Raw genomic sequence first — 14,147 nt, forward strand, 5'->3', positions numbered from 1 at the left:
GCTTTTCCTTCCTTGTAGCTCTTCTTGGTTTGAGGTTTTTGAGGAAGAAACCAAGTAAGATGTGTACTTTATTTTAAGGCAGAATGCTGTTGCGGTGTGCCACTTTCTGTGAGGCTAAGGATGTGCTGTAGTAAAGCTTTTAGAAAGACATCAAAAAAGATAGTTTTATAGAGTATTGCTGTTTGTAACCTCTGCAAATCTAATGAATGACCAAATTATTTTAAGCGTGATGAACCATTGAATAATTGCGATACAAAGCTTTTTGTAAAAACTGATCAAAAGTTAGTATTTGTTTTATTTTTCCACATAATTCACTAGCATTAATGACATTGTCTGCATTCACAAAATAACCACTTTTTAATCCTAGCCAAGTATATGTATGGAGAAGAATATGGTATGTTTTTTATTTTCCATAATTTAGAAATAGGGGTTGGAATTGTCAGATACCTTGAGGTTTTTGATCCCTTTAAGGGAAGTCTGAGATTTCAGTTTGATTCAGCAATACTTAAGTTTATAGTTCTAGGTGCTGGAACTAGGTTAACTGTTTTTTTTTGTTTGTTTTTTGTTTGGTTTTTTTTTTTCAAATAGAGGGGGTTTTATAAGTCTTTTAACACTTATTCAAACATGAGACATACCTGATTGGCTGCACAGATGAATCATATTGCATAACATGAAGAATAAAAAGTTAAAAAGATAAAATTCTAATTAATATGTTTATCATTGGGCAATTGTGTACAAAAAGGACAGGCCTTATTTGGCTAGCTTATTGTAGAAACCTACAATAATAAAAAGCAAGTGTCAAAAAATATAATTTGGTTTAAAACAAGTGAAAAATAAAACCTTCCTTTCATAGATAATGCTTTTGGAAATTTTCCCTAAAAATGAACTCTTAAAAATTTGTGATGGTGAGCTCTGTTTCCTTTTGGTCAGGACAGAACCAGTTCTTAGGCTTTGTTTTCTGACAAACTTCTCAAGCGGATTAATCGACAAATCCTCTAGTACTGTATATTTGAAGTACGTGTTCAGCTGTGCCAAAGTTATGAAGAGCTTTATGTCCAGTCATACCTGTTTGTCCATTTTGTCTAGCCTGAATTTTCTTATTCATGTACTTTTTACATTTATATTCCAGCCATCTTGGAAGGTTTTTCCTCAGCATTTTGCTGTGATTATATTTTTTGTTTCCTAAACTCTTTTTCATTAAGAAATATTCTTTCAAAAGCTTCAGTTGTTTCTGTTAACATCTATCTCAAATATTACTCAGACATATTGGTAGCTTTCAGGTAATTTTAGAATAAGTTTATGTGCTTTTAATTAATTAGCTTGCATTTCATACTGATTTTGAACAGTTTGCTTTTCTAATAAGAGTTTTCATGCTTTATTCATTGATCCCACTTAAAGAAAACAGATGTTGCAGGTTATTCTTGTTGATTAGTTAAATTATGTAAAGTATATCCAATGCTAATATCTGTGTGGTTTCCAATCCTGTTTCAGGTATATTTCTATCTCAGTGTTAATTTGATGCAGATAGTCCTTTTTTTCTGGCACAGTGGACATACAGCTAGTAATGACAGTGCTCTGTAGAGACTCTTTTCCTTTAGTGAGCCATTTCACATAGTCAGACTGGTGAAAAGGGCAATGTTATCATTGAATGTATAAATACACATTAACATGTAATAAGTAGTAATTCATTTTGCCTTTCTATCTACTACTGTTAATACTACTATTCGAACAACTTTTGGAATTGTAATAAACATGATTCAGAAAGTTTAAAAAGCTCTACAGCTTAAAGGAACATGGCAGAAAGGCTGTGATGTGGTGATGCAATGCTGACAGAGTTCAGTTTTTTCATCTGGTTTAAGAAAAAATTTTTAGAAATTACTTCAACATGAAAGAGATCTCTGCTGGGAGAAAGGGACTCAACTTTGCTGATAAAGGCATAACAATATCCCCCCAGATGAACAGTGATTTTTTAATTTTTTTTTTTAAATTCAAAAGGAATTAGCTAAATGCTAAAGATATTAGAAGAAAAATTAATTAAATACTAAAATACAATCTCTACCTTTGAAGTTCCCTAAACCACAGAGCTGGGGGCTTCTATCAGGGAAGGTATCAGGCTGTGCTGTTGTTTTATCCCTGCAAAGACTCACAGATGACTGTGGTGGAGGGAGAGGCAGATGAACTTGATAACCTAATACAGGTGTTCTCAAACTATGCTGAAAACAATTCTTAATGCAGGACTGAAGAGCTTATAAGGAACAGCTTTTTATCCTGTGTAGCTTCTAGAATAAATTACTTACCTTTTTATGCTAGGGATGCATGGAGGCATGATTGATTCATCACAATGATTTCTAGCCTTCAAACCTGTGAATTTGTGTGTGTCTCTTTTTTGTTTACTTAATACAGGAATATACTTGCTTACATAGAACTCTGTGTGAACTTCATGATTGCAGAATTACATGCATTAGGCCTGCCAGGTGACAGGTTGCAGGGATCAGGAGGAATGCTCTCTCATTCTCCCATCTAGCTGTATATTGTAGGAAAGAAATATCTGTCTTCCTCCAAGGTGTCTGGGATTTGCTGTAGCTGCTAAGAACGTACCTGACAAGATTGAACAGTGCTCACAGTATTTATAGAGAACTCATCTTTATTATATATTTCACTTAAGAATCCTACTCAAATGATCAGGATCATAATACTCATCAGATTTGCAAAGGAAAGGGGTTTTTCTGCAAATCAGAGTTGTAAATAGCTGAGGCTTCTTCAAGAGACAGTCCATAGCTTACATCTACACTAACAAATTATGTAAACACGTCAGTGAGTTTTTTCTTGCAGTGAGGACCCCTGGCACAGAACTTCTTGTGCCCACCCTAATAAGCTGAATCTCCAGAACAGAGTAGCTTTGTATGTATTGCCTCTTCATAATTGTGTGTGGACATCTATTGAACTTCTGGAAATTCTTTGAGATTAGTTGTTGTCATGAGCCAAATCTGTGCAAGGAATTTTTTTTGTTTAACAGTTCAACGGCCTTTTAAAACAGTTTGATAATACAGATAATAGAATTTCAGTGTCCAGGAGTGCCTTCCCTTTCACTTTTTAATTCAGTAGTACAGATGTATATTTTAGCATAGGGCATGCTCAATATCCTGCCAAATAAGACTTGAAATTTTTCCTTTTTAAGTGCACTTGGAGGGCACATTAACATTTCCAGTTTGATTCATGGCATGTCAGGAGGCTATTGCCACTCCAATTCTTGACCATCCTGTTGAACTGATAATACTCTGCCTCTGCAGTTTCCTTCTCACTAATGTGTCAGTCAGTTGTCAGTGACAGCTGTACATCCATCATGCATTTCTCACCTGTCTTAGGTGGCTGTTCAGCAGCCCTGAAGGTGTGCCTAGAAGTCCCAGACCTCTTCCCCATCTGCTACATCCAATGACTTCTGATTCTTCCAGGGTGGGAATGAACATGTAATCAACAATTTTGCCTCATATCTCTTTCCACATTCAACTTCCCCAGCCTGCTCACATTTCAGGGACATATGCACTCACTTTTTTAGGAGGCATATGATCTTCTGTTCCAACTTGGGCAAAGGATTTCCTTGGCTGTCTCAAAAATGATAAGGCTGCCATCTCATCCTGATGTTTTTTACAACCTGCATATCTGTATTCTTACATTCAGATTTTGTGTGGTGGCCATCTTACACATTCTGTCAGTGAATCAAAAAGGAAATACGTTCTCATCTCACATACTACATGTTTGTATAACTCTCATTGACCATTGTTACTATTTTTAGTGTTTGGTTGAGATAATTGTTGTCTTGAGAATTTATCTTATGGCTTTCTTTGGCTCCTGAAATATTTAACCTGGTGACAGCTATGACCCATCTTCACCTTTGTGTTTTTGAGGGTTTTTTTTCTTTGTGTTCCTTCGTGTGAATTGTTTGTTTGGTTGTTTTTTTCTTTAAAATAACAATTAGACCTAACTAATTTCATGGGTAATTTGGATGATTTGTCATTTCAGAGTTTTCTTGGCTTGAAGCTACTATCTGGCAAGTGTTGACTCTGTAGACTTATTCATTTTGGAACCCAACATATGTGGGTTAAATGGATTCCTTGGAAATTCAAAGTAAAGTTAAAGGAAGTGGTGTCAAAACCAAAAAAGACAGGTTAGGCTGAGTTGGTTAAATTATATAGAGAAGCAAGCAGCTTGGTACATAAAAATGCTAAGAGCTTTCAAACAAACTACAAGCAGAAACCATCCATGTGAAAGGAAAAAAGTGAAATAAACGAATCTTTAAGATAATATAGGTAAAGGAATTCATTGGACGTTGAAAACTTGGAGGTGTTTTCTGTTCAGACATAAGAGTGTCTGAATGCTCCTTACAGGAAATAATTGCTGATAAAATTTGAATATTTAGTGCAGCCATATTTTGAATATATTACTACCTGGGTATGTTCTTGCAAAAATAATTAGAGTACTGAAAAAATAAAATGTTATTTTCCTTAGTTTCATTATTTTTCATTGTCATCATGTTTTCTTACAAATGCTAGCCTGTGCATAATGAAGCATAATGTTGCTACCCAACATAAACAGAAGAATACCTTGGTCTTTGTTTTTCAAAAATGTAACAGGAACAAGGAACTTAATTGATACCATTCTCCCCTATCACAGTTCCTTGTGTAACTGAACTGAAGGTAATTTTAATTTCATATCTGTATGACAGTAAGCAGGTTCAGGTCGTAAGGGCAGATTTTCAGCTCTGCTGAAATCAGCAACACTATTTTACTTGAGCTCAGTGGAACTGGCTTTCTTCTTAAACATCCATTGTATCTAAGGATGTATGCCTTTAATTGATTTTTTCCTACTAGCATAGGATATTAAAAGACATTAGAAGACCAGTACTTCCTGTGTATTGCACAGACTTAATTGTATTCAGTTCTAGATTACATTTTAAGGGATTCAAGCAAGTTTGGGTTTTCTCACTAAGGAAGCCTGAGCCCTGTCTGCTTTCTATGAGAAATAATTTTGCATGAATTTCAACAGGATTTGGTTCAGGATCTGTTGTAAATGCAGAAGTAAGAAGTTTGCTTCCTTAAATATCTAAAAGGCAGGAAATAGTAACAATTTTTCTTTGCGTATTTTTGTCATCTCAGAGCTTTGTGACATACAAATCCTTACTATATTCCACTACATTTTATATGAGAATGCTGATTTAACTACCTCCCTCTCTCCAAACAGCAAATGGGAAATCAGTGAGAGCTTTACATGCATCTGGGATGGGAGAGTTTGAACCACCTTGATGAGATTTGGGTTCAAAATTAGAATTTAATCCAACAAACTGCTCCACGCTCAGTACCTTAAAAAAAATCACAGGAATTCCATGTCACAGCAGTTTATATGCATAGAGAGTTTGCTGGATTTGTTCTAAATTTGAAGCTTTGTTACTGAGTCCATGAACCTGGCTTACAGACAGACCTCAGCTCTTTAAGCACTGAAAGGTTTATGTCTCAATGATCAGATTCCTACCTGATAACATTCCTTATGTTATTTTTAACAGAAATCTGTGGTGGCCTGAAATTAGTAACTATTTGGATTAAAAATTAAAGTGTAAAGATGGCATCTTTTCATATTTGTTTTCCCTCACCATTCAAAAGAATAGAAATAATTCTGAAACATACTGCAAGGAAATCAGTGTAAGTCCTTGTAGGAGTGTTCTCATATCACTAGCCATATCACAGGATTTCACATTCAAAATATGAAAGTGTAATTAATGAATTGGCTGCTGCATGACCACTGCTGCTGTTATTAGCTATGCTGCAGAAAACATTTTCATTCATTTTCAGCTCCAGATACATGTTAGCTACACAAAAACTCATTGAGCTTCTGTATTTGAAGGATTGTATGTAAAATGATAAAAAATTTTCCTTTAAAGGCATTATTTAGATTTTTCACAAAAATGTTTTTCATTTTAGTTTGTTCTAGTATACTCTTAAGACATATAATAATTGGAAAATAATAAGAAAGGAACTATAATGGCAGTTTGTAAGATTTTTTTCTTTTTATAAATTGTTGGTGTAATAATTGAGAGTTACAATTTTTAATTAGAATCAAAGTTTAAATAGTAGGAGCTACAATTAGTATGATTTAGTGAGTAAGTGTAAGACTGTAAGAGGATTCCAATTACGTTCAAAAAGTTAAAAGTTAAGTGTTTTGAATCGGTAGCAGTCTATAGATAGGCTCCTGTAACTTTGTAACAGCATGGAAGACTGCTTTATGGAGCAGTGTTTACAGATATCCACTTTAACCATTTTTTTCTTACTGGCAGGTGTCCCACTGGCCTGAGGCCAGCGGCTGTGAGGGTACTGCAGCTTGTGGTTTACACCAGAGTGTAGAAAATGCCGACACCAGCTGGCTGCACATAATTAAGCTGATTGTGGTCTGACAGCTTGAACTATGATACAGATATGTGATAAATATAAAAAGTATCTTACAAATTTGATTCTCTGACATATTTCATCTACTTTTTTCTCGACAGATATGATATCTGCACTTACAAAAACAAGCCTTGTGGAACACTGGGTAAGATTATAAAGAGAAATTTCAGCTTCTATTTGCGGTTTCCTTGCTTTATACTCAGCTATTGATTTATTGACTGATTAGATCTTTTTAAGTTTATGGTTTCAAAATTTTGCAGTTTTATAAACATGAACAAGAAAAAATAACCTAGGTGGGTTTTGGCTTTGATGCAGTGCTGGAAGTTTAGATGAAGTGAGCTGCTGCTGTGTATTTCTTCTCTGGCAGGTGTAGTTCTGATAAAATCTAGCAGATGACTCAAGCTTCTTGTAGAAGAGAACTTGCTGTTTATTTCCATTGAACCAGTCTCCATGATCTAGTTAAAAATACAAATAAAAGACCTCAGGAAAGTTAAACCAAACCAAACAACAGAAAATCCCCATCTTACAGAAGAAACAGGCTTTGAGGTTTACACTGTTGCTGTGTTGTACACAGGGAGTGCAGCTTCAGATTGTTCCTTTCACAGACTTAAAGAAAAATATCACAGTGATAGAAATTACAGTAACATTAAAACAATGCTTTGATAGTGGAGAAGCACACATAATGACCTTAGATGCAGGATGAAGAGCTGTTGTTCTCTCCCTACCTAAATTTGTCACCAAAATTTACCTTTTATACTGCTTTAATACATGAAAGAAATATTATTCAAAGACTAATAAAACATTTATTTATATTTTTTCAATTTGCATCTTTTCATAAATCTCTCAGAAGTAATTAAAGTTAAAATTGTAATTCAGCTAGTTAAGATTATTAATACTTTTCTCAATCAGAGCTCATAATTGTAGTTGCTTGTCTTTCACTGTATTATTATGTGCTTTGATAGTGTTAACTCATGTTAATTTTTGTACAAGTCCTGCTCAAGTCAACACAATGCTTCTGGCACAGGGATGTACTTTACATAGGAAAGGTACCAGAATTTTGCCTGCTGTACATATAGACAAATATCCACAGCATGTTTTAGTAAAAGGCAAATGATGGTGATGAATTTCTAAATGTAACTGATGTCTTGGTGGAGGCAAAAACTGAAGAGACTGTCTATATTGCTGTCATAGAATTGTCTTCCCAAGTGTTAAGAAGTTTTGAAAAAGTGTACATTCACACATGAACTATTTGATATTTTTACATAATATTTTTAACACAGATCATTAATGTACTAGTTGTTACTGTATCAGACTTTGGCATAAAGGCAAATTCTGCTTCACTTGAGTCCAGCATAACAGGATACTTTGGCAAATTTTTTATTAAGCAAAAGGTTTGATTAAAAAAAAAAAAATCAACCCATATGGTATCAGTTCCAACACTGTGTTAGAGGACCCTTGGCAACACAACCATGACAATTTATTTGCATTATAGGAACTGAATTGGAGAAGAGACAAGGCCCTGTGGCCCTCTTTTGCAAGGCATTTAGTATGCTTAAGATGTACTGATGTCCAGTAATTAAAGTATATATTTAAGGAGTCCGTGAACAAAACCTCTTGGAGAGGTCTCAGAAGGTCAAAAGAAACCTGAATCTGGTATTCTAGGAAGCAACAAAAGTATAGGATTTTGTGTGGCACAGAAATGTCTCTTCTATTCTAGTTTCTTAAAAGAAGGAATCTTTCATGGAACCTCTTAGAAATGATAGATCTCAGATGTCTTGCAGCACATCTGTGGCTCCAGTGAAGGAGAACTCCTTTTTAAAATATGAACCTTAGACTGAGTTCTTCACTTGATCTCTTGTCACTTTCTGCAGGCGTGGTATGGAATTATGTTGATCTGGACTTGTAAGTCACTGGAGCAAGCGCTCAGTTATAAGATCTGAAGATCGAAATGACTTTAACAGTCAAATGTGTTGGGCTTTGCAGGGGAACATGACAGTTGGTATATAAGTACTGCCATGTTGTCTTCTGAATGTCCTAATCAGAATAGTGTAGGTGAACTGTAATTATTGTATTTTCTGCAGGTTGCACACTGCGAAAAGTACAAAGATTTTTCTCCATTAATAGTTTTGTTCTTCTGATATTTCATCCAGTTCTCAGTAGGTGTTTCTACACTGATGATTTGTGTATAGCAGTCGTACTGTTTTGATGAAAATTCTATAGACTCACAGTGTCACATTTTGCCCTTGTCAGTTTGATTATCAGAGTAGTTCTGGTGTGTACAAACGAGATCTGTTTTGGAGAAAATTTAAGTCGGAACACATACTCCCCAAATGCTCTGTGTGTGCCTACAGGAGACGTGAGGGTCTAAATCACTACATGGGCTGTATTCTTGTGATACCTGTAATATTTTTTCACTTTAGAAAGATTTAAACCACAGGTGTAGCGAGTGTGTTCAGCCTATGGGATTAAACTAGTCCAAAATAGAGCATCCAACCCACATGCAAAGATACGTGAGGAGCCTCAATATCATTGCTCCATGCTTCTGATCCACACCTTCGGCTCCAAATTACTGGCTAACGTGGGCACAGCCAGGAAACACTTGTTGCCTTACTACTTGCTTACTGTTACTCCAAACAGAATAATTGAAGGGCCTGCTCATATAAAGAGCATGATTTGTCTATTCCTCCAATCCCTGCCCCATTTCCCCCATCCCCAAACAAAGTTACACTTTTTCCAGTTGTTTTTCAGTTACAGTGTAGTTAACTGAGCGGGTAATATCCTTAAAGGAAGGATTAATGCTTCTTTCCGATAAGAGTTCTAGGGAGCAATACATTAAATAGATCTGATGTTTAGAAATTCCTTTAGAGGCACTAAATTATGACTGCAGTACTTGTTTGATAATCTGTTGCTGAAGAATGTGCAAGATACGTAAGAGACATATTCTGTAAATGCCAGTGGCTTTCTCTCTCTAAAGTTTTTAAAAGCACTTGTAATAAAGTAAGGTTTTAATTCCAGAAGATGATGGGTGATAAATGGAAAAGGTTTCCATGGTTAAATGAATGCTTGTTATTAACATGTCTCCTCTCTCTTCATTGATGCATTCAGTTTTGTTTTTATAATTTTTTTAATGTACGATGTGGGGCTTTCCATAGCTAAAAAAGTTGCTTGTATGTTTTTATGAACCCACTAAACTTAAACAGATTTCTTTAGAAAAATAATGTGGATACATTTTGCTTTCTTCAGGCTCAAGAATGTTAAAATAGAAATGCTTTCTTGAATTCCCTCTCCTGGCTCAAGTTACTAGGTGGTCCCAAGTTACCAGAAGTAAAATTTATAAATCTAACCCCTAGTCTAGACATTTTCCAGCACTGACTGCAGTTCAAAAAATATTAATGTCTAGCCGGCAAAGTGAAATTCCCCCCAGTGATTTTGCGAATGACTAGAAAGTTAACCTTTTGCCAACTGTTCCTTCTGTGCATAGAAGTTATTAAAAAGAATCCAGGCATTTATAACTAGGGCTTTTAAGACTGAAACACCTTGGCATGACCCTTTGTGTCTCCTTCTGTTTATTCAGGCTTGGCCTCTGTGGCTGGAATGTGTGAGCCTGAAAGGAGCTGCAGCATTAATGAAGACATTGGCCTAGGTTCAGCTTTTACCATTGCACATGAGATTGGTCACAAGTGAGTGAGTTTAAAAAAAGAATATGTTTTAATTTGTCACCTTTTTAATATTAGTTCAATAACAGGTTTGGGGTTTTTTTTTGCTTCTGCATGGCTGTACCATCTCTATTCTGGTGCTGCATGTTTATGTATATAGTATTAATGAGTGACAGTACATTTTATTTAATATATATTACCAACGCTTTAAATTTAGAACTGAAGACTCATTGTTTACCCTTTGATTTCAGATTCTAGTTAAATCTGTGCTTTTGAGATTTGGCTTGCAACCTTCCTACTCTTTCATATTTTTAAATAGTTGGCTTTGAAAATTTTCTTTTTTTCCCCGTCTTTCTTTTGTCTACCTTTCTTTATGAAACAAAACTGGTTAAAAGGAATTTTTTTTGCTTCTTACTTTGTCTTAATTACAGTTCAAACTATTTATACTTGAAACATATCATCAAACTAATTTATAATTAAAACATTGAATCTTTTTTCAATATTCATACACTTTTAATCACCTTTCACTCAAGCATGAAGTATATAAAGCAGTCATAGAATAGTCATAGCATCACTTGTTACATTTTAAGCATCAGCATATCATTTTAAAAAGCATGATGAGACTGATGAAATCTAGCTAGAGTTTGGTCTGGAAATATTTCAGGTCTTCCTTCAAAAAGACAGCATTGTTAATACATTGTGATGACTAAAAGGAGTCAAGGGTTTCCTTTGTTTACATGGGTTGACCAACACTGAGTTATGGATGACATGTTTTTCCAGTCATTAGCTGATGCAACTGCTAAAAGTTCCAATGCAGCCTGAAATGGAAACTATCAATATGCTGATCAAAAAAAGGAGTTGGAAGTAAACAGTTATTTCTAGCCTACCTATTATGCAAGATAATCACTGGGCAAGTATGGTCTCATTTATATTACCTATGAAAAAAATGTTCTAGTTTCACTGAAGTAGAATAGTTTCGGAATCCAAAAAGCAATTGTATAAGTTCTGAAAAAAAATTTACTTAAAACACATGTAATTCTCCTCATCTTCATTTCCTTCCTTCTTTTCCTTCACTTACATGAGTTGAAAAAGGGTAAAGGAAAATACATTTCCAGTGTTGAGGAAAGAGCTCTTCCAAATCAAACTAGTTCTGAAATTCTTGTTAATAACATCTTAACAGTAACAGGTGACCTTACTGTGAATTTGTCACATACTTAACAAGTAAACTATCTTCCAATGCACATCTTCTTTCTAATCCATATGTGATACAACTGCATATTTTATGCAGGTTATTCCACAGATGCATGAAAATCATTTAAATACATGCAACTATTTTATCATGCAAAGCTGACATGATGACACGATTTGAAGAGCTTGGACTTTGATTAGAAATTGAGAAAATATGGCGATAGCATATATCTCGTAATCACAGGAAATTTTTTAACCATCTGTGTTTTCTACATTCTATATTTTTGCCTTTTTATACGTAAGATCTTTTAAAATTCTGAAATCTCAGCTCTTTGAGTCTTTCACCTCATCCTGTAGCTGGCATGACATGTCAAATGCTGCTTTGACAAGAAAGTAGAAATAGTGTTCCTTTACCTTTAATCAATATACAATGATTAAAGACAGTTACGTTGCAAGCTTGATGTTAAAAATGAACATACCATGTATATGCCTTCAATCAAAGCTGGAAGGTGTATATGGGCAAAAAATCTTTAAGGTTTACAATGTTTTGTGCTATCAAAGAGTCACCTCCCATTCAACCACACTGTGACTGAATTATGACTAAATCAAGGAAGTTGTTATTTCCTCTCTGCTTCCTGCTTCCGAGTACCTACTAGAAGGTACTTGCATATGTGAGTAAAATAATTGTTTCAGGGAGCCTTGTAAACTTTTCTCTTTGACGCTACCATGATGATTGCTTTTTTTTATTCAGACATAACATGGGAAATAGGGCACTGATTTCATCGTCAGATGAAAACTAGAAACATTTAAGGGACATGTCTGTACTGAATATATGACATACAACAAAAAAGCACTGAATTAAATTAGAATGAGAGCATCTGCACTTTAAAAGATCATGTTCTTATTAATTATATAGTATATAGTTATATAGATTATCCACAGTTTCTCCAAAATTGGTTTTGTAAGATTCCCTGATGGAAGTATGGTTCAACTTACTAGTTTCTAGTGGTTTATTAAATTATAGAGTGAGGAGAGTTATTAGATCATTCGTTCTGACTTACTGTATATTATAACATTTTAAACTTGACTTATTTAACCTTGTATTGTTTCAAGTAATTTCCATTTAGTTGAAGAATATTATCCAGAAAACCACTTAGTTTTGAAGACTTAAAGAGACTGAGAATGTGAGTGTGATTATTATGGCCAGTTACACTTTTTATTAAATATTTATAAGTACTTTAAAAAATATTATTTTGGCTTCTGTTCCGTACCACTTGTAGTTTTTATATGTGCATAACCCAGTTTTGGTGCAGATAAGCTGTGTGCAGTTGAGACTCATTACCAGCTGTTTTATTGAAGATGACTGTGCACTGTGATTAACTCTGTGTTTGTTTCTTGAGGGCATAAAGAATGGTGTTAGATTAACAGTTTTGTAGTTGTTTCTCCCTATGCACGGTTCTGAAAACAGCCTTGTATTACTCTTAATACTTCCGTGAATAAATTTAGAGTGGGCCCTTTAGCTTTCAGAATAGTGTCTCTAGAAATTTGACTTATAGTGCTTGGCTTACAGAATGATTACTTTCCTACCATTATATATTTCACAGTGAAGAATTGCTTATGATTTCTGGTAAGCAGAAAATCGCAACTAGTGATTTCTCATGGTAGGAGTGAGGATTGAGTGTGTATCTCCTGCACTGTCAAGTGGAATTTGACTTCTTAGTGAAGAAAGAAACTTTTTGCAGGCTCAAATATGCTCAGACAAGTTGTAAGATTTAAGATTCAGACCCATTTTCTATTTCCCTACCAGTTGAGTTAGGGGCTTTCTGTTCTATGATTTTTTAATTTGGATACTTTCTAAAATGCCTGGCTTTCCCCATGCATGCTGTACAGGGTGCTTGGTTGAACTGATAAGGAATTTCAGGTTCCGCTGGAAGGGGTATATCTTTAAAAGAAAGGCATTGTGCCATTCATTATTGCAGTCCTATAGTGTTAGCTGAGATCTAGAAACTAAATAACAAGGTGAAAAAGAAAAAATAAAATAGAAGGGGGGAAAAATGTCAAAACATGAGGATAGTGGACTAGGCTTAATACAGAGCTGCCCATAAAACTTGGGAGTAAGAAAAGAATTTACTAATGATGGACAGCTGTTGAGGGCTGCACAGAAGGAGCAAGAAGAAGAGGCTGGTGGCTAAACTAATTTCTGGAAAGTCAGAATTGTTTTGACTTACAAAAGATGTAATCTGTTGAAATTCAGAGGAGTCCAGCAGTCATATCTTGGTGAAAAAATGTGTAAGAACTATTAAGATAGATTATATTCTAATGGAGTAAATTGTTTTCAAGATGAAGAACAACAATAATATTTCTAATCTTTAGTTCTGAATTAGTTCATACAGATAAAATGTGCTTGCAATTCTAGCACTTGTTTTAGTCAGTATGCAGAGTAGAAAATTCACATAAATACACCTCCTCAAATATAAGAAAGTTGGTCTTCAGTGCTGAAGTAGAAAGTTCTAGTCTAGGAAATCCTAGAAGTACTTTCAGAAGCTGGTTGTCTTTTCCTCATTCTTCAGTGATCAGTGAGCTTCATGTTTGATCAGTCAAATTTAAGCTGGATTATAGGTCCCAAGTTTGAATGAGATGTTTTCTAGAAGAAATACATGTCAAGGAATGTATGTGTTGTACAACTAGAAGGAAAATACCCCGATCTGAGCAAATAGGGACACATATACCAAACTTCAAAATAGCTTTCAAAAATACTTGAAACACAACCAGGATGAATTGTACTAACACCACCAGCTGTCCCATGAACAGATCTCCAGTTGATGCTGTCATCACTGCTTTATCTATGATGATGATGATGATGATGATG

The 14,147-nt window shown here is 34.8% G+C and overlaps 1 protein-coding gene across 3 annotated transcripts in view; it reads left to right on the forward strand.

Annotated features, from left to right (window-relative positions):
- ADAMTS6 (ADAM metallopeptidase with thrombospondin type 1 motif 6) overlaps positions 1-14,147 on the forward strand; it is a 150,793-nt gene that overhangs the window by 48,691 nt on the left and 87,955 nt on the right. For all 3 annotated transcript variants that reach the window (XR_003400093.1, XM_026865742.1, XM_026865743.1), the window contains exons 7-8: positions 6,536-6,579; positions 10,009-10,114. Coding sequence is in view for 2 of the 3 variants with exons in the window: in XM_026865742.1 (XP_026721543.1) it covers positions 6,536-6,579; positions 10,009-10,114 (150 nt within the window). In the remaining variant the exon portion in view is untranslated. The remainder of the gene's footprint in view (positions 1-6,535; positions 6,580-10,008; positions 10,115-14,147) is intronic.

The sequence above is a fragment of the Athene cunicularia genome (genome assembly GCF_003259725.1).
Source record: "Athene cunicularia isolate RWA chromosome Z unlocalized genomic scaffold, athCun1 chrZ_part1, whole genome shotgun sequence".
Classification (NCBI taxonomy): domain Eukaryota; kingdom Metazoa; phylum Chordata; class Aves; order Strigiformes; family Strigidae; genus Athene; species Athene cunicularia.